At 44.2% G+C, this 21,510-nt stretch overlaps 1 protein-coding gene across 1 annotated transcript in view; it reads right to left on the minus strand.

Annotated features, from left to right (window-relative positions):
- LOC137332821 (interleukin-1 receptor accessory protein-like 1) overlaps positions 1-21,510 on the minus strand; it is a 72,783-nt gene that overhangs the window by 22,610 nt on the left and 28,663 nt on the right. Inside the window, exon 4 of the mRNA XM_067996753.1 lies at positions 19,589-19,732. Within this exon, the coding sequence (XP_067852854.1) occupies positions 19,589-19,732 (144 nt within the window). The remainder of the gene's footprint in view (positions 1-19,588; positions 19,733-21,510) is intronic.

A 21,510-nucleotide genomic window follows, 5' to 3' on the forward strand; every position in this document is an offset into this window, starting at 1 on the left:
CACTCCCTGTCTAAAGCATATTCTTGTTATCAGGCCTGAGATTTCTACTCCTACTGTCTCTTCTGCATAGACGTTTTTTACTGTTTCAAATAAAACTCAATTGAATAAATAAACAAAACCCACCTTCAGCTATTATACGCTCAGACTAAAGCTCGTGAACAAGTTGGCTATTATCTCAGGAGGGCTGGAAGATAAAGGCGTGGAAGTTATTTAACAACCGTACAGAGCTCTGGTTACACCCCTTTTAGAATATCGGGATCAGTCCTGGGCACCTCATCCAAGGAAGGACATATTGGCCTGCAGCATAGATTTGCCAGAATGATTTTTTAAAAAATATTCGTTCGTTGGATGTGGGCATCGCTGGCGAGGCCGGCATTTATTGCCCATCCCTTGAGAAGGTGGTGGTGAGCCGCCTTCTTGAACCGCTGCAGTCCTTGTGGTGAAGGTTCTCCCACAGTGCTGGTAGGAAGGGAGTTCCAGGATTTTGACCCAGCGACGATGAAGGAACAGCGATATATTTCCAAGTCGGGATGGTGTGTGACTTTGAGGGGAACGTGCAGGTGGTGTTGTTCCCATGTACCTGCTGCCCTTGTCCTTCTAGGTGGTAGAGGTCGAGGGTTTGGGAGGTGCTGTCGAAGAAGCCTTGGCGAGTTGCTGCAGTGCATCCTGTGGATGGTACATACTGCAGCCACTGTGCGCCGGTGATGAAGGGAGTGAATGTTTAGGGTGGTGGATGGGGTGCCAATCAAGCGGGCTGCTTTGTCCTGGATGGTGTCGAGCTTCTTGAGTGTTGTTGGAGCTGCACTCATCCAGGCAAGTGGAGAGTATTCCATCACACTCCTGACTTGTGCCTTGTAGATGGTGGAAAGGCTTTGGGGAGTCAGGAGGTGAGTCACTCACCACAGAATACCCAGCCTCTGACCTGCTCTCGTAGCCACAGTATTTATATGGCTGGTCCAGTTAAGTTTCTGGTCAATGGTGACCCCCAGGATGTTGATGGTGGAGGATTCAGCGATGGTAATGCTGTTGAATGTCAAGAGGAGGTGGTTAGACTCTCCCTTGTTGGAGATGGTCATTGCCTGGCACTTGTCTGGCGCGAATGTTACTTGCCACTTATGAGCCCAAGCCTGGATGTTGTCCAGGTCTTGCTGCATGCGGGCTCAGACTGCTTCATTATCTGAGGGGTTGCGAATGGAACTGAACACTGTGTAATTATCAGCGAACATCCCCATTTCTGACCTTATGATGGAGGGAAGGTCATTGATGAAGCAACTGAAGATGGTTGGGCCTAGGATACTGCCCTGAGGAACTCCTGCAGCAATGTCCTGTGGCTGAGATGATTGGCCTCCAACAACCACGACCATCTTCCTTTGTGCTAGGTATGACTCCAGCCACTGGGGAGTTTTCCCCGATTCCCATTTTACTAGGGCTCCTTGGTGCCATACTCGGTCAAATGCTGCCTTGATGTCAAGGGCAGTCACTCTCACCTCACCTCTGGAATTCAACTCTTTTGTCCATGTTTGGACCAAGGCTGTAATGAGGTCTGGAGCTGAGTGGTCCTGGCGGAACCCAAACTGAGCGTCGGTGAGCAGGTTATTGGTGAGTAAGTGCCGCTTGATAGCACTGTCGACGACACCTTCCATCACTTTGCTGATGATTGAGAGTACACTGATGGGGCGGTAATTGGCCGGATTGGATTTGTCGTGCTTTTTGTGGACAGGACATACCTGGGCAATTTTCCATATTGTCGGGTAGATGCCAGTGTTGTAGCTGTACTGGAACAGCTTGGCTAGAGGCGCAGCTAGTTCTGGAGCACAAGTCTTCAGCACTGAAGCTGGGATGTTGTCGGGGCCCATAGCCTTTGCTGCATCCAGTGCACTCAGCCGTTTCTTGATATCACGTGGAGTGAATCGAATTGGCTGAAGACTGGCTTCTGTGATGGTGGGGATATCGGGAGGCGGCCGAGATGGATCATCTGCTTGGCACTTCTGGCTGAAGATGGTTGCAAATGCTTCAGCCTTGTCTTTTGCACTCACGTGCTGGACTCCACCATCATTGAGGATGGGGATGTTTGTAGAGCCTCCTCCTCCCGTTTAATTGTCCACCACCATTCACAACTGGATGTGACAGGACTGCAGAGCTTTGATCTGATTCGTTGGTTGTGGAATCGCTTAGCTCTGTCTATAGCATGTTGCTTCCGCTGTTTAGAATGCATGTAGTCCTGAGTTGTAGCTTCACTAGGTTGGCACCTCATTTTTAGGTACGCCTGGTGCTGCTCCTGGCATGCTCTTCTGCACTTCTCATTGAACCAGGGTTGATCCCCTGGCATGTTGGTAATGGTAGAGTGAGGAATATGCTGGGCCATGAGGTTACAGATTGTGCTGGAATACAATTCTATTGCTGCTGATGGCCCACAGCGCCTCATGGAGGCCCAGTTTTGAGCTGCTAGATCTGTTCTGAATCTATCCCATCCCATTTAGCACGGTGGTACACAACACGTTGGATGGTGTCTTCAGTGTGAAGATGGGACTTCTTCTCCACAAGGATTGTGCGGTTGTCACTCCTACCAATACTGTCATGGACAGATGAATTTGCGACAGGTAGATTGGTGAGGACGAGGTCAAGTAAGTTTTTCCCTCACCACCTGCCGCAGGCCTAGTCTCGCAGTTATGTCCTTTCGGGCTCGGCCAGTAGTGGTGCTACCAAGCCACTCTTGGTGATGGACATTGAAGTCCCCCACCCAGAGTACATTCTGTGCCCTTGCTACCCTCAGTGCTTCTTCCAAGTGGTGTTCAACATGGAGGCGGACTGATTCATCAGCTGAGGGAGGACGGTAGGTGGTAATCAGCAGGAGGTTTCCTTGCCCATGTTTCCCATGATGCCATGAGATTTCATGGGGTCCAGAGTCAATGTTGAGGACTCCCAGGGCCACGCCCTCCTGACTGTATATCACTGTACCGCCACCTCTGGTGGGTCTGTCCTGCCGGTGGGACAGGACATACCCAGGGATGGTGATGGAAGAGTCTGGGACGTTGGCTGAAAGGTATGATTCTGTGAGTATGGCTATGTCAGGCTGTTGCTTGACTGGTCTGTGGGACAGCTCTCCCAATTTTGGCACAAGTCCCCAGATGTTAGTGAGGAGGACTTTGCAGGGTCAACTGGGCTTGGTTTGCCTTTGTCGTGTCCGGTGCCTAGTGGTCCGTCTGGTTTTATTCTTATTGTGACTTTTTTTAGCGAGATTTTATAACTGAGTGGCTTGCTAGGCCATTTCAGAGGGCAATTAAGAATCAACCACATTGCTGTGGGTCTGGAGTCACATATAGGCCAGACCGGGTAAGGACGGCAGGTTTCCTTCCCTAAAGGACATTAGTGAACCAGATGGGTTTTTACGACAATCCGGTAGTTTCATGGCCACCATTACTGATACTAGTATTTTAATTCCAGGTTTTATTTAATTAATTGAATTTAAATTCCCCAGCTACCATGGCAGGATTTGAACTCATAACTCCGGATTATTAGTCCAGGCTTCTGGATTATTAGTCCAGTAACATAACCGCTATGCTACCGTACCCCTTACCGAGGTTAAAAGGATTAAATTATGAAGACAAATTGCATAGCCTAAGCTTGTATTCCCTTGAATATAGAAGATTAAGGAGTCATCTAATTGAGGTGTTTAAGATGATCAAAGGAATTGATAATGTCGATCGAGAGAAACAATTTCCTCTGGTGGGGGAGCCCAGAACAAGGGGGCATAGCCTTAAAATTAGAGATGGGCCGTACAGGGGTGAAATCACACAAAGGGTAGTGGAAATCTGGAACTCACTCCCCCATAAAGCTGTTGAGACTGGGCATCAGTTGAAAATTTCGTAACTGAGATTGATAGATTTTTGTTGGGCAAGGGTATTTTAAGGGTTACAGAACAAAGGTGGATAGATGGAGTTACATTCAGATCAGCCATGATTTAATTGAATGGCAGAACAGGCTCGAAGGGCTGAATGGCCAACTCCTGTTCCAATGTTCCTATGACTTCAGCATTATCGCCCAAACCTTTGTTACTGCTATAAAAACACAGAACGCCCTTCATCAGGAACACTCGAGGCACTGTTGCTTTTCTCCTCTATGCAGAACGTAGATTTCTTGACAGTTCTCTCAATGAGAATAAATCAACTTAGGTAAATGAATAAACTACTGTCTGAAATAGTTCTGACATACAGCCCAATATGATGAACCAAAAAGAATCTGTTCTCACGGCACAAGACAAAAGTCACTGGAGACAGAGGAAAAACTATCTGGGAATATTTATATTGTTTACACACTCTTTATTCTAAGGCACTGCATCAGAGTAATACCAATAGGAAATGATTATGAAGGTTAGAGTTTGTGGATTCTCGGGTCTCTGTTGTGTAGTGGGGGACTGCTGTTCAGCAAGGGACCTTGAGTATACCTTTTAATTGAAGTGAAATTGGTGGGATTCATTTAATTTGAATTAATTAGTTAAAGGGTAAGTCATGTCAGGACAGCCCAGCCCCGTGTTATGCTCTTCCTGCTCTATGTGGGAAATCAGGGACCCTTCCGGTGTCCCTGACGACCATGTGTGCGGGAAATGCATCCAGCTGCAGCTACTGACAAACCGCATTGCGGCACTGGAGCTGCGGATGGATTCATTAAGGAGCATTCGCGATGCTGAGAACGTCGTGGATAGCACGTTTAGTGAGATGGTCACACCGCAGGTAAAGGTTGTACAGGCAGGAAGTAATTGGGTGACCACCAGGCAGAGTAAGAAGAGCAGGCAGGCAGTGCAGGGGTCCCCTGTGGCCGTCCCCCTCTCAAACAAATATACCGCTTTGGATATTGTTGAGGGGGATGACTTATCAGGGGAAGGCAGCAGCAGCCAACTTCCTGGCACCAGGGGTAGCTCTGCTGCACAGGCTGGGAGGAAAAAGAGTGGAAGAGCTATAGTGGTAGGGGATTCTATCGTAAGGGGAACAGACAGGCGTTTCTGTGGCCATAAACGTGACTCCAGGATGGTTTGTTGCCTCCCTGGTGCCAGGGTCATGGATGTCACTGAGCGGCTTCAGGGCATTCTCAAGGGGGAGGGGGAGCAGGCAGAGGTCGTGGTCCACATTGGGACCAACGACATAGGTAGGAAGGGAGATGAGGTCCTGCATCAAGAATTTAGGGAGCTAGGTAGCAGATTAAAGAGCAGGACCTCAAAGGTTGTAATCTCTGGATTACTCCCAGTGCCACGGGCTAGTGAGTATAGAAATAGGAGGATAGAACAGATGAATGCGTGGCTAAAGAGTTGGTGCAGGAGGGAGAGTTTCAGTTTCCTGGATCACTGGGCCTGCTTCTGGGGAAGGTGGGACTTGTACAAGTCGGACGGGTTGCATCTGAACCAGAGCGGGACAAATATCCTTGCGGGGAGGTTTGCTAGCACTGTTGGGGGGGGTTTAAACTAACTTGGCAGGGGGATGGGATACAGAGTGGAGCTACAATAGGGGGTGATGTGCAGCCAAATATAGAGAAAAAAACAAGTCAGCTTGGAAGACAGGGCAAATATGTGAGGGCAAGGCTGGATGGCATCTATTTTAATGCAAGGAGTCTTGCGAATAAGGTGGATGAACTGAAGGTGTTGATAAACACATGGGAGTATGATATTGTTGCTGTCACAGAGACATGGTTGAGGGAGGGGCAAGACTGGCAGCTCAATATTCCGGGGTACAGAATCTTCAGGCGAGACAGAGGGGGAGGTATAAGAGGAGGGGGGGTCGCAATATTAATTAAAGAATCAATTACTGCCATAAGGAGGGATGATATATTAGCAGGTTCCTCTAATGAGGCCATATGGGTGGAGCTTAAAAACAAAAAGGGGGCAAGCACTTTGATGGGAGTGTACTATAGGCCCCCAAACAGTCAGGGGGAGATAGAGGAACAGATATGTCGGCAAATCTCAGAAAATTGTGCAAATAATAGGGTAATAATAGTGGGGGATTTCAACTTCCCCAATATTAACTGGGATACTCAGAGTGTGAAGGGATTCGCAAAATTTCACATGTTCCCCCCACCCCGAAGATTTATTGGAGTTATTAAAGAAACCCTGGTGTGACTGTTTTAAAAAATCCAAGGTCTCTCAAAATGGCTGCAGTCAGACACATGGCCGAGGACCGGCAGATTTGAAATTGCATTCTCAACAACTTGGCAGGTTTCGTGTCTCAGACAGGTTTCTTTAAACAGGTTTCTTTAAACGGTTGAGAAAGGCATGGATGTTAGGGAACTTGGGGAAATAAATAGTGATGTCTTGAGGAGTGTACATATTACAGAGAGGGAGGTGCTGGAAGTCTTAACGCGCATCAAGGTAGATAAATCTCCGGGACCTGATGAAATGTATCCCAGGACGTTATGGGAGGTTAGGGAGGAAATTGCGTGTCCCCTAGCAGAGATATTTGAATCATCCACCGCTACAGGTGAGGTGCCTGAAGATTGGAGGGTAGCAAATGTTGTGCCTTTGTTTAAGAAGGGCGGCAGGGAAAAGCCTGGGAACTACAGACCAGTGAGCCTGACATCTGTAGTGGGTAAGTTGTTAGAGGGTATTCTGAGGGACAGGATCTACAGGCATTTGGAGAGGCAGGGACTAATTAGGAACAGTCAGCATGGTTTTGTGAGAGGAAAATCATGTCTCACGAATTTGATTGAGTTTTTTGAAGGGGTAACCAAGAAGATAGATGAGGGCTGTGCAGTAGACGTGGTCTACATGGACTTCAGCAAAGCATTTGACAAGGTACCGCAAGGTAGGTTGTTACATAAGGTTAAATCTCATGGGATCCAAGGTGAGGTAGCCAATTGGATACAAAATTGGCTTGACGACAGAAGACAGAGGGTGGTTGTAGAGGGTTGTTTTTCAAACTGGATGCCTGTGTCCAGCGGTGTGCCTCAGGGATCGGTGCTGGGTCCGCTGTTATTTGTTATTTATATTAATGATTTGGATGAGAATTTAGGAGGCATGGTTAGTAAGTTTGCAGATGACACCAAGATTGGTGGCATTGTGGACAGTGAAGAAGGTTATCTAGGATTGCAACGGGATCTTGATAAATTGGGCCAGTGGGCCGATGAATGGCAGATGGAGTTTAATTTAGATAAATGTGAGGTGATGCATTTTGGTAGATCGAATCGGGCCAGGACCTACTCCGTTAATGGTAGGGCGTTGGGGAGAGTTATAGAACAAAGAGATCTGGGAGTACAGATTCATAGCTCCTTGAAAGTGGAGTCACAGGTGGATAGGGTGGTGAAGAAGGCATTCAGCATGCTTGGTTTCATTGGTCAGAACATTGAATGCAGGAGTTGGGATGTCTTGTTGAAGTTGTACAGGGCATTGGTGAGGCCACACTTGGAGTACTGTGTACAGTTCTGGTCACCCTATTATAGAAAGGATATTATTAAACTAGAAAGAGTGCAGAAAAGATTTACGAGGATGCTACCGGGACTTGATGGTTTGACTTACAGGGAGAGGTTAGACAGACTGGGACTTTTTTCCCTGGAGAGTAGGAGGTTAAGGGGAGATCTTATAGAAGTCTATAAAATAATGAGGGGCATAGATAAGGTCGATAGTCAAAATCTTTTCCCAAAGGTAGGGGAGTCTATAACGAGGGGGCACAGATTTAAGGTGAGAGGGGAGAGATACAAAAGGGTCCAGAGGGGCAATTTTTTCACTCAAAGGGTGGTGAGTGTCTGGAACGAGCTGCCAGAGGCAGTAGTAGAGGCGGGTACAATTTTGTCTTTTAAAAAGCATTTGGACAGTTACATGGGTAAGATGGGTATCGAGGGATATGGGCCAAGTGCAGGCAATTGGGACTAGCTTAGTGGTATAAACTGGGCGACATGGACATGTTGGGCCGAAGGGCCTGTTTCCATGTTGTAACTTCTATGATTCTATGATTCTATGAATGCAGCTGCATTCTAGCCCTGAGGCAAGCTATCAACATGGCCGCCCAACACATCAAAATTCGAGGAGGAAGTGATCGCAGGACAAAAGGTGAACCATCAAGGTACATTCGGAACAATGGTAAAGCAGTTAGCATACAGATCGATACAGGAAACGGCCATAATGTAAATGGGCCAGAGATGAGGTCCTTTGTCTTACGTTTCGTGCTTAAATCAAACAATGAAGCAAGCTGATAAGGTATGAAAAAACCTGTTACCAAGAGGGTATAAATGAAGCTGCCCAGTATATTTCTGGCGGTGTGGCTGTTCTCTTCGCCTCTTGGCCCTGTCCTGTCTGTCTGCTAGCAACTAAGAAGGAAGCCATCCAGTAAACCTCGCAACCACATGTCGACGGCAGCAGCAGGCACAGGGGCCAGGCCTTTTCATCTGTTTTCACCGGTGAGCATTAATTTTCTGGCTGCCACAAGACAACCTAGCATAAGTGTAAGGTTGGGGGTTAAGGGATATTGCTGAACTTGTGATTTTAGAATTTTCCCTCGATGTGTCTGTTTCTTTCAACCCGATAAGTGTAAGACTGTATTACATCCATAGCGATTTCTTTATCTTCTGTATTATACTGTTTACCTTGTAGTTTTAGTTTTCTTATTAATAAACATTGGTTTTCCTTGTACCAATCCACTGGTCTGTTTGTCTGTCTTTGTTACCACTCGATAAGTCCTCAGCTCAGAATCAGGAAGGGGTAAGCGATTCGCAACCGCACTGCGGGCAGGGCAGCTCAGGAAAACATAACTGGCTGACCTATTATAAGCCCGAGAAACAGTAAAAAAGAAACCCCGTACAAGTGTAAAAGGCTTAGAGGGTACAAAATTCTTAACGTGCATCCAGGAAGCTTTTTGAGCCAGCATGTAGAAAGTCCTACAAGAGAGGGGGCGGTACTGGACCTAATTCTAGGGAATGTGGCCGGCCAAGTGGAAGAAGTGCTAGTAGGTGAGCACTTTGGTGACAGTGACCATAATTTGGTGAGATTTAACGTGGTCATGGAAAAGGACAGGGAGGGGCTGGAAATAAAGGTTCTAAATTGGGGGAAGGCCGATTTTAATAGGATAAGGCAGGATCTGGCCAAAATGGACTGGGATCAGCTGCTTGTAGGAAAATCCGCATCGGAGCAATGGGAGTCTTTCAGAAGGGAGATTGAGACCATACAATGGCAACATGTTCCCGTAAAGGTCAAGGGTGGTTCCAAGAACTCCAGGGAACCTTGGATGTTAGGGGATATACGAGAATGGATTAGGAAAAAAAGGAGGGCTTTTGGCAGATACAAAAGGCTAAAGACGGAGGAAGCCCGAGAGGAGTACAAAAAGTGCAGGGGGATACTTAAAAAACAAATTAGGAGATCAAGGAGGGGCCATGAAATAACACTGGCGAGCAAAATAAAGGAAAATCCTAAGATGTTTTATAAGTATATTAAGGGTAAGAGGATGACTAGGGAAAAAATAGGACCCATTAGGGACAAAAATGGCAATCTGTGTGTGGAGCCGGCAGATGTAGGAGGGGTTCTAAATGAATTTTTTGCATCTGTTTTCACTATGGAGAAGGACGATGTAGACATAGAAATACGGCAGGGGGACTGTGATATACTCGAACATATTAACATCGAGCGGGAGGAGGTATTGGCGGTTTTAGCAGGCCTAAAAATGGATAAATCCCCAGGCCCGGACGAAATGTATCCCAGGCTACTGTGTGAGGCAAAGGAGGAGATTGCGGGGGCTCTGACACATATATTCAGAACCTCTCTGGCCACAGGGAATGTGCCAGAGGACTGGAGAACCGCTAATGTAATACCATTATTCAAGAAGGGGAGTAGGGAAAAACCAGGGAACTACAGGCCAGTGAGCCTAACATCAGTGGTAGGAAAATTATTGGAAAAAATTCTGAAGGACAAAATTAGTCTCCACTTGGAGAAGCAAGGGATTTGTCAAGGGAAGATCATGTCTGACTAATTTGATTGAATTTTTTGAGGGGGTGACTAGGCGTGTGGATGAGGGTAACGCAGTGGATGTGGTATACATGGATTTCAGTAAGGCCTTCGATAAAGTCCCCCACAGGAGACTGGTCAAGAAGGTACGAGCCCATGGAATCCAGGGTGCCTTGGCACTTTGGATACAAAACTGGCTTAGTGGCAGAAGGCAGAGGGTGATGGTCGAAGGTTGTTTTTGTGACTGGAAGCCTGTGGCCAGTGGGGTACCACAGGGATCGGTGCTGGGTCCCTTGCTGTTTGTGGTCTACATTAATGACTTGGATATGAATGTAAAAGGTATGATCAGTAAGTTCGCTGAGGATACAAAAATTGGTAGGGTGGTAAATAGCGAGGAGGATAGCCTCAGTCTGTAGGACGATATAGATGGGTTGGTCAGATGGGCGGAACAGTGGCAAATGGAATTTAACCCGGAAAAGTGCGAGGTGATGCACTTTGGAGGGACTAACAAGGCAAGGGAATACACAATGAATGGGAGGACCCTAGGCAAGACAGAGGGTCAGAGGGATCTTGGTGTGCAAGTTCACAGATCCCTGAAGGCGGCGGAACAGGTAGATAAGGTGGTAAAGAAGGCATATGGGATACTTGCCTTTATTAGCCGAGGCATAGAATATAAGAGCAAGGAGGTTATGATGGAGCTGTATAAAACACTGGTTAGGCCACAGCTGGAGTACTGTGTGCAGTTCTGGTCGCTACACTACAGGAAGGATGTGATCGCTTTGGAGAGGGTGCAGAGGAGATTCACCAGGATGTTACCAGGGCTGGAGCGCTTCAGCTATGAAGAGAGACTGGGAAGATTGGGTTTGTTTTCCTTGGAGCAGAGGAGGCTGAGGGGGGACATGATTGAGGTGTACAAAATTATGAGGGGCACAGATAGGATGGATACTAAGGAGCTTTTTCCTTTCGTTGAGGGTACTATAACAAGGGGACATAGATTCAAGGTAAAAGGCGGGAGGTTTAGAGGGGATTTGAGAAAGAACTTTTTCACCCAGAGGGTGGTTGGAGTCTGGAACTCACTGCCTGAAAGGGTTGTGGAGGCAGGAACCCTCACAACATTCAAGAAGCATTTGGATGAGCACTTGAAATGCCATAGCATACAAGGCTACGGACCAAATGCTGGAATATGGGATTAGAGTAGACAGGGCTGATGGCCGGCGCGGACACGATGGGCCGAAGGGCCTCTATCCGCCCTGTATAACTCTATGACTCTATGACTCTATGATTGGGATGAAAGAAAGAAGATTCAACAGTGTGGCAATGGTGCCAGTACTAATGAGTGTCAGTTGGTCATGGAATGCAAGTCTAGATGGTAGTTGAGGAAAGAATATCCCAGAAAATAAAATGGAATGAAAAAAGGTAATTTGGGCTTTCACGCTCATTCCTTCTATGGACCATATTCGCTTTACCCTACCGTGGACTCTACCCAATTTATTCAACTTTATGACACTGAGTGTTTGCTAGTGCTGTTGGGGAGGGTTTAAACGAAAGTGGCAGGGGGTTGGGAACCTGAGCAGGGAGACAGAGGAAAGCGTGTCAGGAAGGGACAGAAGGTATGGAGTAAAAGGTAAAGTGTTAAAAAAGGAAAAAGCAGGAACTAAGTGTCACAAAACATAATTGAAAGTTCTTTATCTGAATGCACATAGCATTCGCAACAAAATGGATGAGTTAACGGCACAAATAACTACGTATGGGTATGATCTTGTGGCCATTACAGAAATATGGCTGCAGGGTGACAACGACTGGGAATTAAATATGCCAGGTTATTTAACAATCAGGAAGGACAGGCAGGAAGGAAGGGGAGGTGGGGTGGCTATGTTAATAAAGGAAGGAATCACTGTAATATAGAGAAATTATATTGGGACAAAGGATCAGGATAATGAAACAGTTTGGGTAGAGATAAGGAATAATAAGGGGAAAAAAACACAAGTGGGCGTAGTATATAGGCCTCCTAATAGTTGCAACTCTGCTGGAAGAAGTATTAATCAGGAAATAGTCGGGGCATGTAATAAGGGAACAGCTATAATTATGGGGGATTTTAACTATCTTATTAACAGAACAAATCAAATTGGGCAGGGCAGCGTTGAGGAAGAGTTTATTGAGTGTATTAGGGATGGATTTCTTGAGCAGTGTGTAACTGATCCTACAAGGAGGCAAGCAACCTTGGACCTGGTCCTGTGTAATGAGCCAGGATTAATTAATAATGTCCTAGTTAAGGATCCCCTTGGAATGAGTGACCATAACATGGTTACATTCCATATCCAATTAGAGGGTGAAAAGGTTGGTTCTCAAACAAGCGTACTGAGCTTGAATAAAGGAGACTATGATGGTATGAGAGCGGAATTGATTAAAGTGGACTGGGAAAATAGATTAAAGGGTAAGACGGTACATGAGCAGTAGTGTTCATTTAAGGAGTTATTTTACAACTTTCAAAAAATATATATTCCACTGCGGAAAAAAGGGTGTAAAAGAAATGACAGCCATCTGTGGCTAAGTAAAGAAATCAAGGATAGTATCCGACTAAAAACAAGGACATATAAGGTAGCCAAACTTAGTGGGAGGATAGAAGATTGGGAAGTCTTCAAAAGACAGCAAAAAGTAACTAAAGGATTGATTAAGAAAGGGAAGATAGATTATGAAAATAAATTAGCAAAAAATATAAAAACAGATAGCAAGAGTTTCTACAGTTATATAAAAAGAAAAAGGGTGGCTAAGGCAAACGTAGGTCCCTTCGAGGATGAGACCGGGAAATTAATGGTGGGAAACATGGAGATGGCAAAAATGCTGAACAAATATTTTGTTTCAGTCTTTACGGTAGAGGACACTAAGAATATCCCAACACTGGACAAACAGGGGGCTCGAGGGGGGGGGGGAGGAGCTAAATACGATTAAAATCACTAAGGAATTGGTACTCAGTAAAATAATGGGACTCAAGGCGGATAAATCCCCTGGACCTGATGGCTTACATCCTAGGGTCTTGAGGGAAGTGGCAGTAGGGATTGTGGATGCTTTGGTAATAATTTTTCAAAATTCTCTGAACTCAGCAAAGGTCCCGGCAGATTGGAAAACTGCTAATGTAACACCCTTATTTAAAAAGGGTAGTAGGCAGAAGGCTGGAAATTATAGGCCAGTTAGCCTAACATCTGTGGTGGGTAAAATTTTGAAGTCTATTATTAAGGAGACAGTAACGGAACATTTAGATAAACATAATTTAATAGGACAAAGTCAGCATGGCTTTATGAAGGGGAAGTCATGTCTGACAAATTTGCTTGAGTTCTTTGAGGACATAACGTACAGGGTGGATAATGGGGAACCAGTGGATGTAGTGTATTTAGACTTCCAGAAGGCATTCGACAAGGTGCCACATAAAAGATTATTGCTCAAGATAAAGAATCACTGGATTGGGGGTAATATTCTGGCATGGGTGGAGGATTGGTTATCTAACAAGAAGCAGAGAGTTGGGATAAATGGTTCATTCTCGGACTGGCAACCAGTAGCCAGTGGTGTTCCGCAGGGGTCGGTGCTGGGTCCGCAACTCTTTACAATCTATATTAACGATTTGGAGGAGGGGACCAAGTGTAACATATCAAAGTTTGCAGATGATACAAAGATGGGAGGGAAAGTAGAGAGTGAGGAGGACATAAAAAACCTACAAGGGGATATAGACAGGCTGGGTGAGTGGGCGGAGATTTGGCAGATGCAATACAATATTGGAAAATGTGAGGTTATGCACTTTGGCAGGAAAAATCAGAGAGCAAGTTATTATCTTAATGGCGAGAAACTGGAAAGTACTGCAGTACAATGGGATCTGGGGGTCCTAGTGCAAGAAAATCAGAAAGTTAGTATGCAGGTGCAGCAGGTGATCAAGAAGGCCAATGGAATGTTGGCTTTTATTGCTCGGGGGATAGAATATAAAAACAGGGAGGTATTGCTGCAGTTATATAAGGTATTGGTGAGACCGCACCTGGAATTCTGCATACAGTTTTGGTGTCCATACTTAAGAAAAGACATATTTGCTCTCGAGGCAGTACAAAGAAGGTTCACTCGGCTAATCCCGGGGATGAGGGGGTGGACATATGAGGAGAGGCTGAGTCGATTGGGACTCTACTCATTGGAGTTCAGAAGAATGAGAGGCGATCTTATTGAAACATATAAGATTGTGAAGGGGCTTGATCAGGTGGATGCGGTAAGGATGTTCCCAAGGATGGGTGAAACTAGAACTAGGGGGCATAATCTTAGAATAAGGGGCTGCTCTTTCAAAACTGAGATGAGGAGAAACTTCTTCACTCAGAGGGTAGTAGGTCTGTGGAATTTGCTGCCCCAGGAAGCTGTGGAAGCTACATCATTAAATAAATTTAAAACAGAAATAGACAGTTTCCTAGAAGTAAAGGGAATTAGGGGTTACGGGGAGCAGGCAGGAAATTGGACATGAAGCTGAGTTCGGATCGGTCAAGGCCCTGTGGGTGGCGGAGCGGGCCCAGGGGTGAGTGGCCGGGTCCTGCTCCTGCTTCTTGTGTTCTTTAGATTTGAGGTTAGGATCAGATCAGCCATGATCTTATTGAATGGCGGAGCAGGCTCGAGGGGCCGTTTGGCCTACTCCTGCTCCTATTTCTTATGTTCTTATGTTCTTAAAACCTATCTGACCCCAGAGGTCATCAACCAAAGATATAGAATATCTATCCAACCTTCCATCCTTCATTCTTCAATCCTGTCCAATTGCTTTTCTAAGGCATCCCATGACCGGAGCAGTTCATGAACCATTCTACACCATAAGTGATTCGATTATCTTTTGCCTACACTTATCCTTACAATCTCCAATCTTGCTTTTCACCAATATTTTTTCCAGGTGTTAACACAGTATCTGCTGCTTTTTCAAAACTGTTATGCTCCAACAGCTGTTCCACGTAACCAGTACGCTACAGTGAAGAGTGGAGCCAGGAGTCTAGTTGTAAGTTCGCTCTGTCTTTTATTATCATATTTTGCTAATTTTACCAGCTAAGTAATACCCATGAAAGAGAAGAACATCCTAACGGTAGAAACAACAGGATTATCATCATCTTGCTCCTAAGGTCAAAAGGTTGATGAAGGAAACAATACCTCAGTCTTCAACCTTTGTCTGTGGTGTATCAAAGGTCACAGAGACTGATTATTTGCAGGTGCAATATGCAATAGATTCCAGGTATCACTTTTTGCTGTTAAGTTGAGATCAATGTATTTTTTCTTGCTGCAGAAATTAAGTTAGCTGTAAAAACTATGTGCATTTAGTCTTGGGTCAGTGAGAGAGTGCTTGAAATTTGCAGTCACCAACTGTAAACTATGTGTCTAAAATTAATGTTCGTCTTCCCAGGGGGAGGTGGTAGGGTTCCCAACACTCCAGGATTGCCCTGGATTCACTAGGAATTAAAGACTAATCTCCAGGTCACTGTTGTGAGCAAACCTGGAGAAAAATCATAGGGGCTTTATTAAATTGTTCATTAATTATACAAATATCGTACATGGGGAAAACATGACTGATAGTGAAGAATCATTCAATTGGGAAATGAAGTGTCTATTCACTTTCTGATTGACGTGGAAAGGTGGTGCACATGAGGATGGACATGTCGGGTAACCAATAGCCGGAGTGTGGGGGCGGGGTGGTTGGCGGCTGGAGGTCATGTGATGAAACCTCCATGAATATGTCCAACCAGAGTTGGCAACCCTGGAAGATAGGCTGAAGGGACTTTACATTAAGTGGTCTTTTGTTTGAAGATACATGTTTAACGAGAAAATGAGTTACATCTTTGTTGTGTTCTATATCGAGGTGTATAGAGAAATATAATTATCACAGTTAAACTGTGTATTGTTCATTCGTACATCATATTTAAATAAAACCATTTATTGCTTAAAAGTCTGTCAGCCATGACTCAGTTGGTAGGACTCTTGCCTGTGACTTGAGCACATAATCCAGGCTGACACTTCAGTGCAGCAGTGAGGGAGCGATGCACTGTTGGAGGTGCTGTCTTTTGGATAAAGCGTTAAACAGAGACCCCGTCTGTCATCTCAGGTGCAAGTAAAAGATCCCACATTATTTTGGGGATCGAATCCCAGCCTCGCTGATGACTTTGGTCAATTCTGAATTTTGTCACTAGATGGAAAATTTCACAGAAGCAGTGCATCCCTTCTCAGAGAATCAGCTTCATCCTCATGTTTGTTTATAGATTTATGAGTAAATAATATGAAATCTCAGAGGACTGTAGGGCTGGCAGAGATTACAGAGATGGGGAGAGGCGAGGCCATGGTGGGATTTGAACACAAGGATGAGAATTTTAAAATCGAGGCGTTGCTGGACCTGGAGGCAATGTAGGTCAGCGAGCACAGAGGTGATGGATGAACGGGACTTACATAGCACTTTCCATGTCCTTGGGAGTCCTAAAATGCTTCACAGCCAATTAATTACTTTTGAACATTAATCACTGTTGTAATGCAGGAATCATGGCAGCCAATTTACGCACAGCAAGGTCCCACAAACAGCAATGAGATGAATGATCAATTAATTTAATGTTGGTTGAGGGATAAATGTTGGCCAGGACACCGTGTGAGTTCTCCTGCCATGGGACATTTTATGTCCACCTGAACAGACAGACAAGGTATTGGTTTAACGTCTCCAAGGATGGTACCTCCAACATTGCAATACTCCTTCAGTACAGCATTGAAATGTCAGTCTAGATTACGTGATCAAATCCTGTAGTGGGGCTTGAACTCATGACTTTCTGAGGGCATCGATTATGTGTCTAAATCATTGTTTATGGGAAACTTAGATAGACGGAATATGTTATAGAATGTAAAATCAATAATACTGCAAAATCCCATGGAAAACTATGATTATATTTGTAAGAAGTAAAGTAGCAAAGAAGTACTGTGAAAATCATCTAGTGTTGATTACTCTAGTCACCTGATCAGGAATGCCCGAGAGCTAGGTATGAACATGTAAGCTATTATACCATCAAAGATTAAACACTGCATTCCACTAAGAAGCCGATTAGAGCTACAGTGCCTGGTAATTTTTGGGATTCTGGAGGAAAAAAGCCATTCTCTAGATGCCTTGGCAGAGTTTGACTGACAATCCGCAGCACAGCCTGATAATAAACAGGAGGATATAATCTTGGCTCAGTCTCTTTATCACATTCCGTAGCAGGTAAAAGCAGGTGTATTGTTACCAGATGCAATGATGTATTGCTCTAGAAGGTTGTCTGCTGGGAGTTGAAGATGTTATTACGTACAACACAAGTATTTGTTTGATTTTTGACGTTGAAGCCCTGTCCAGTCTTTCTGCACATTTCCAACATTTTCTGGTTTTATTTCAGATGTCCATGATTCATGGTCTTTCTTCTTAACTCTACTGTATGCATAGTGAGACCTGTTAAAACAGGCCTCGTTAATTCTGCCATAGCATATGGCTTCCTGTACTGACTTGCTAACCTGTTTCTGTGTTTTGACGCTGCTCTTGTTTTACTCAATCTCAAAAAGCACTCCTTCAACACTTAAAAACCGAAAACATCAGGTTTAGCCCCATTCGGGTTGTGGTGGTTTAAAGGAATTTGCACTGAGAACTTGGCAAATAGAACTCTTGTACAGTATTTATGACATCAAGAAGTAAATAAAGGTCATATATTAAATATACTATCTCACATATTTAATGCCTTGTGTACAGCACATACTGTCTGTAAGCCTCACACTTATTTCCTGTTATCGTTCAGATGTCACACATTAGTGTGCCCTTTGACTCACCATCAGCAATGCCAGGGGAAATCTGCTAGCATAATCTAAAAGTAATGAAGTGTTACTGAAGATATTACCGGCACTCAGACTTAACTCCTGTGGAACAAATGAGCAAAGGAACAAGATCATTCTCTGCCTTAAAAGTCAGAGAAGCACAAGAGATGTTCTGGGTACCTGTAAATAAATTATTTGAATATAATAAAGAGTCCATCCACCATACAATATGATTATATGTCATACCCGTTTCAGTTCATAAGGACCAACTAGCATATCTATTGTTTTAACACCAAAATAGCAGCCAAAACAATAAGATGGTAACTTATACACAAGGACTTTTTAAAGTTTGGATTTTGTGATGATCAGACACAAGAGCAAATTGTTCCTGTCATTTCTCACTCCTTAACTCACAGCAACAAATCACAAAACATCTGGGCCTCAATTTTAAAAGGGTGGCGGGATAGCAGCGGGGTGGGGGTGTGATTTGCAAGAGCCAAACCCAGAAGGGAAGTAGGCGGGGTGCGATCGCAACCCTAATGAGGCTAATTAAAGCCTCTTCTGGGTTTTGCGCATGGTAGCCAGCCTGATTGACAGGTTGGCTGCCGACAGGAGCAGCATATCCGAAGTGGGGGTGGGGGGGGGGGGGGGGAGGAGAAAGAGAGAGAGAGAACTCGTTACCCGTTGCAAGAGAGTGGAGGGGGGAAGACAGAGATCGGAGGGGGGAAGACATCGGACATCGTCGGGGTGGGGGGAGAGACATCGGACATCGGAGCGGGGGAGAGAGAGAGACATCGGACATCGGGGGGAGAGAGACGTCGGATATCGGGGGGAGAGAGACGTCGGATATCGGAAGCTGAGGGTGGGGGAGAGACAGCGGATATTGGAGCAAAGGGTGCAGGTGACATCATGTGTAAGGTATGTTTATTTATTTTTTTACAATGGGAAATGTAATTTTATTTAATTTATTTAGTTTCTTTTTACCTGATCCGACCCTTCCTGCCTGGTTTTACCATGCGTGAATCGGAAGCCGCGGGAAAGCCACCCAGGCAAGGTCAAAATCTTTGTAAGTGGCCAATATGTCAAAAATAAACTACTTTAAGCACCTCAATGAGTTAAATTTGCTTGTTTAAATATCGTCCCGCTGGCTTTAATTGCCGGCAGGACCTCCGGGTTCGGGACCGCGCGCACACCCAGATGACGCTGGGTCGTGTGCACTCTTCATCGTGTTGGAGCCGGGAACCCTGCCCGCTCCAGATTTCTCCGATTTTCTTTGCCCTCCCCCGCCCCCAACGCACCCGGACTTTGCTTTCAAAATTGAGCCCCTATATTCTGTCATTTATTAAACAACAAAATTCTTTTTTTTTGGCAGTGTCACTGGCTTAAGTAATTGATGGTCATTTTCAGCGGCCAGCATTAGAAAAATTGAGTGCTTGGAAAAAAAAAATAGAACAGGGCCGTGGAACTTAACAACTTATTTTGTCTACATAAATTACTTGGTGGTAGAGTTGTCATGTGGGGAAGTATCATACAACGCAAAAGCTGCTGTACTGTGATTGGTGTTATGAAAAATATGACAACAGCCTATGGTGAGACATTTTGTTAAATTAAAGTATTATATAGTATACAGAAGCCTGTCAAGAGGACTTTGCTTTTGGGTAATAGAACATTTTATCTCACTTATATTTTCTGATGAAAAATGGTTACACGAATGGCCTGTGAGGAGCTGAGCTTGCAAAAAAAATAAAATCACAGCCGTAACGTGTAAAAACCCAAACTCCTGAAAAAAATACATCGACTCCAGAAAAAAGAATTGCCACATAATGTAGGAGAAGCATTATATCGTCAAAATGTGTGTCTACATACCATCTTCTGTTTCATCACTTCCAAAATGGCTCCGGTAAAAAAGCATCATTTCGATGTTGTAGCATTTGTATATAATTACAAGGAAGGTGATGAGGAGAAGGATTGCTCCCAGGCCGCCTGCAAGTTCTACTCTGTACATCAGGTCTGGAACAAATGGAGGATAATAGAAACACAAAGTAGTCAATCACACCAAAGCATAAACACTGTTCAGCAATGGTGACCCCAAAGAAAAATTCAGTGATCCATTTAAATTGGTCTCTCATATCAGGTCTGGACTGCTAATGCAGAGAAATCTGTTTCCATTGGCCAGATGGTCAGTAACAAGACGACACAGATTTAAGGTATTGACAAAAGAACCAGGAGGGAAGTGAGGAGAAATGTTTTTACGCAGCGAGCTGTAATGATCTGGAATGCACTGCCTGAGAGGGCGGTGGAAGCAGATTGAATAATAACTTTCCAAAGGGAATTGGATAAATACTTGAAGGGGAAAAATTTGCAGGGCTATGGGGAAAAGGCAGGGGAGTGGGACTAATTGGCTAGCACTTTCAAGGAGCCGGCACAGGCACGATGGGCCGAATGGCCTCTTTCTGTGCTATATGATTCTATGAGCTCATACCTCAAAAATAATGTAGCTCTCAACAAATATTACAGCTATCAAATATTTATCTTCTCAACATGCTGAGATTATAACAAGTTTATGTCAAATAATAGTTACTATGAACTCTGCCAGGATGACATTTTGTGAATATAACATATCAATAAAATAACATTTTCCTCAGATTTTATCACTGTATGCACAAGCTCACTTAAAAGACAGATAATATATTCTGCAAGATATGAGTCTTCAAAATCTGAAGTGGATTTGCGACCAATGTTTAAGATAAACAACTTAATTGGCCCTTACTTCAGCCCTCTTTGCTCTTCCAAAACAATCAAGAACTCAATTGGATAAGCTGTTTGTGATTCTAAAATATATTGTTTATAATTTAGAAAGTGTAAATATCAAATGAGGGAAAAAAATACCACTGTAATCCCTATTTGGCTGTTTTCATTAAATATATAAATATATTGTAAGTTACTATGAATAGATAAATGTTGGCAAAGATAAGGAATAACATACTTTGTTCCCTTACATAGGATCATGCTTCAACATGGCACCCATCAGCTAGGAGGGAAGGTCAACTAGGCCTTAGGCTTCTCCGTAACTACAATAAATGCTGTGCAATCGGTTATCAAAAGGAGTTGGGAAGCTAGATATTTCCTGTTCCCAGCGATACCAGCCTATAAGATGCTTGACTATCAACCCGATCCACAGCAGATATACATCATAATTTAACATGTCAGATAGCCCTTTCAATTCTTGACTGTGTGGTTACAAAAGGAACTCAGACATCATCCTAATATTACACCATTCACAGCCAAGAAACATGAATAGAAAATCCAGCTACAACATTATTATATACAGGAGCATGCAAAACAGAATGTATTAGAATTATTTGTAACTAACGGTCAATAAATATTATATGTAAAATATCAATGCAGTTTCTTAATTGTGTGTTATCAATATTTGCTTTTAAAAGCATTTTTTACCACTGTAATATTTAATCTCAGTCTTGGCTGGGTGTATGTCAGCATAAGATTAAACCTCTGACATTGGGGAGTATCTTGTACACTCAAGATTCTTTATGGGTTTAATGTTCAATGTGTCTTTTGTCACTTTATTTTTAATCTTTGTCAGCTGCAGTAAACTTCAAACTGGTTGTAAAGTCACAGACTGATGGTTTATTCCGCTACTGCTTATAGTGTTCGTTCTAGGGAATTTTAGGTTCAAGGGATTAACTAGAAGTTTTCAGGAGTGCACTTGAGGAATGGTTCTCTGATTCCACAACCAGTAGAAAGTTGACTAAAGCTTTGAGTGCAAT

This window comes from Heptranchias perlo, chromosome 15 (assembly GCF_035084215.1).
Source record: "Heptranchias perlo isolate sHepPer1 chromosome 15, sHepPer1.hap1, whole genome shotgun sequence".
NCBI lineage: Eukaryota > Metazoa > Chordata > Chondrichthyes > Hexanchiformes > Hexanchidae > Heptranchias > Heptranchias perlo.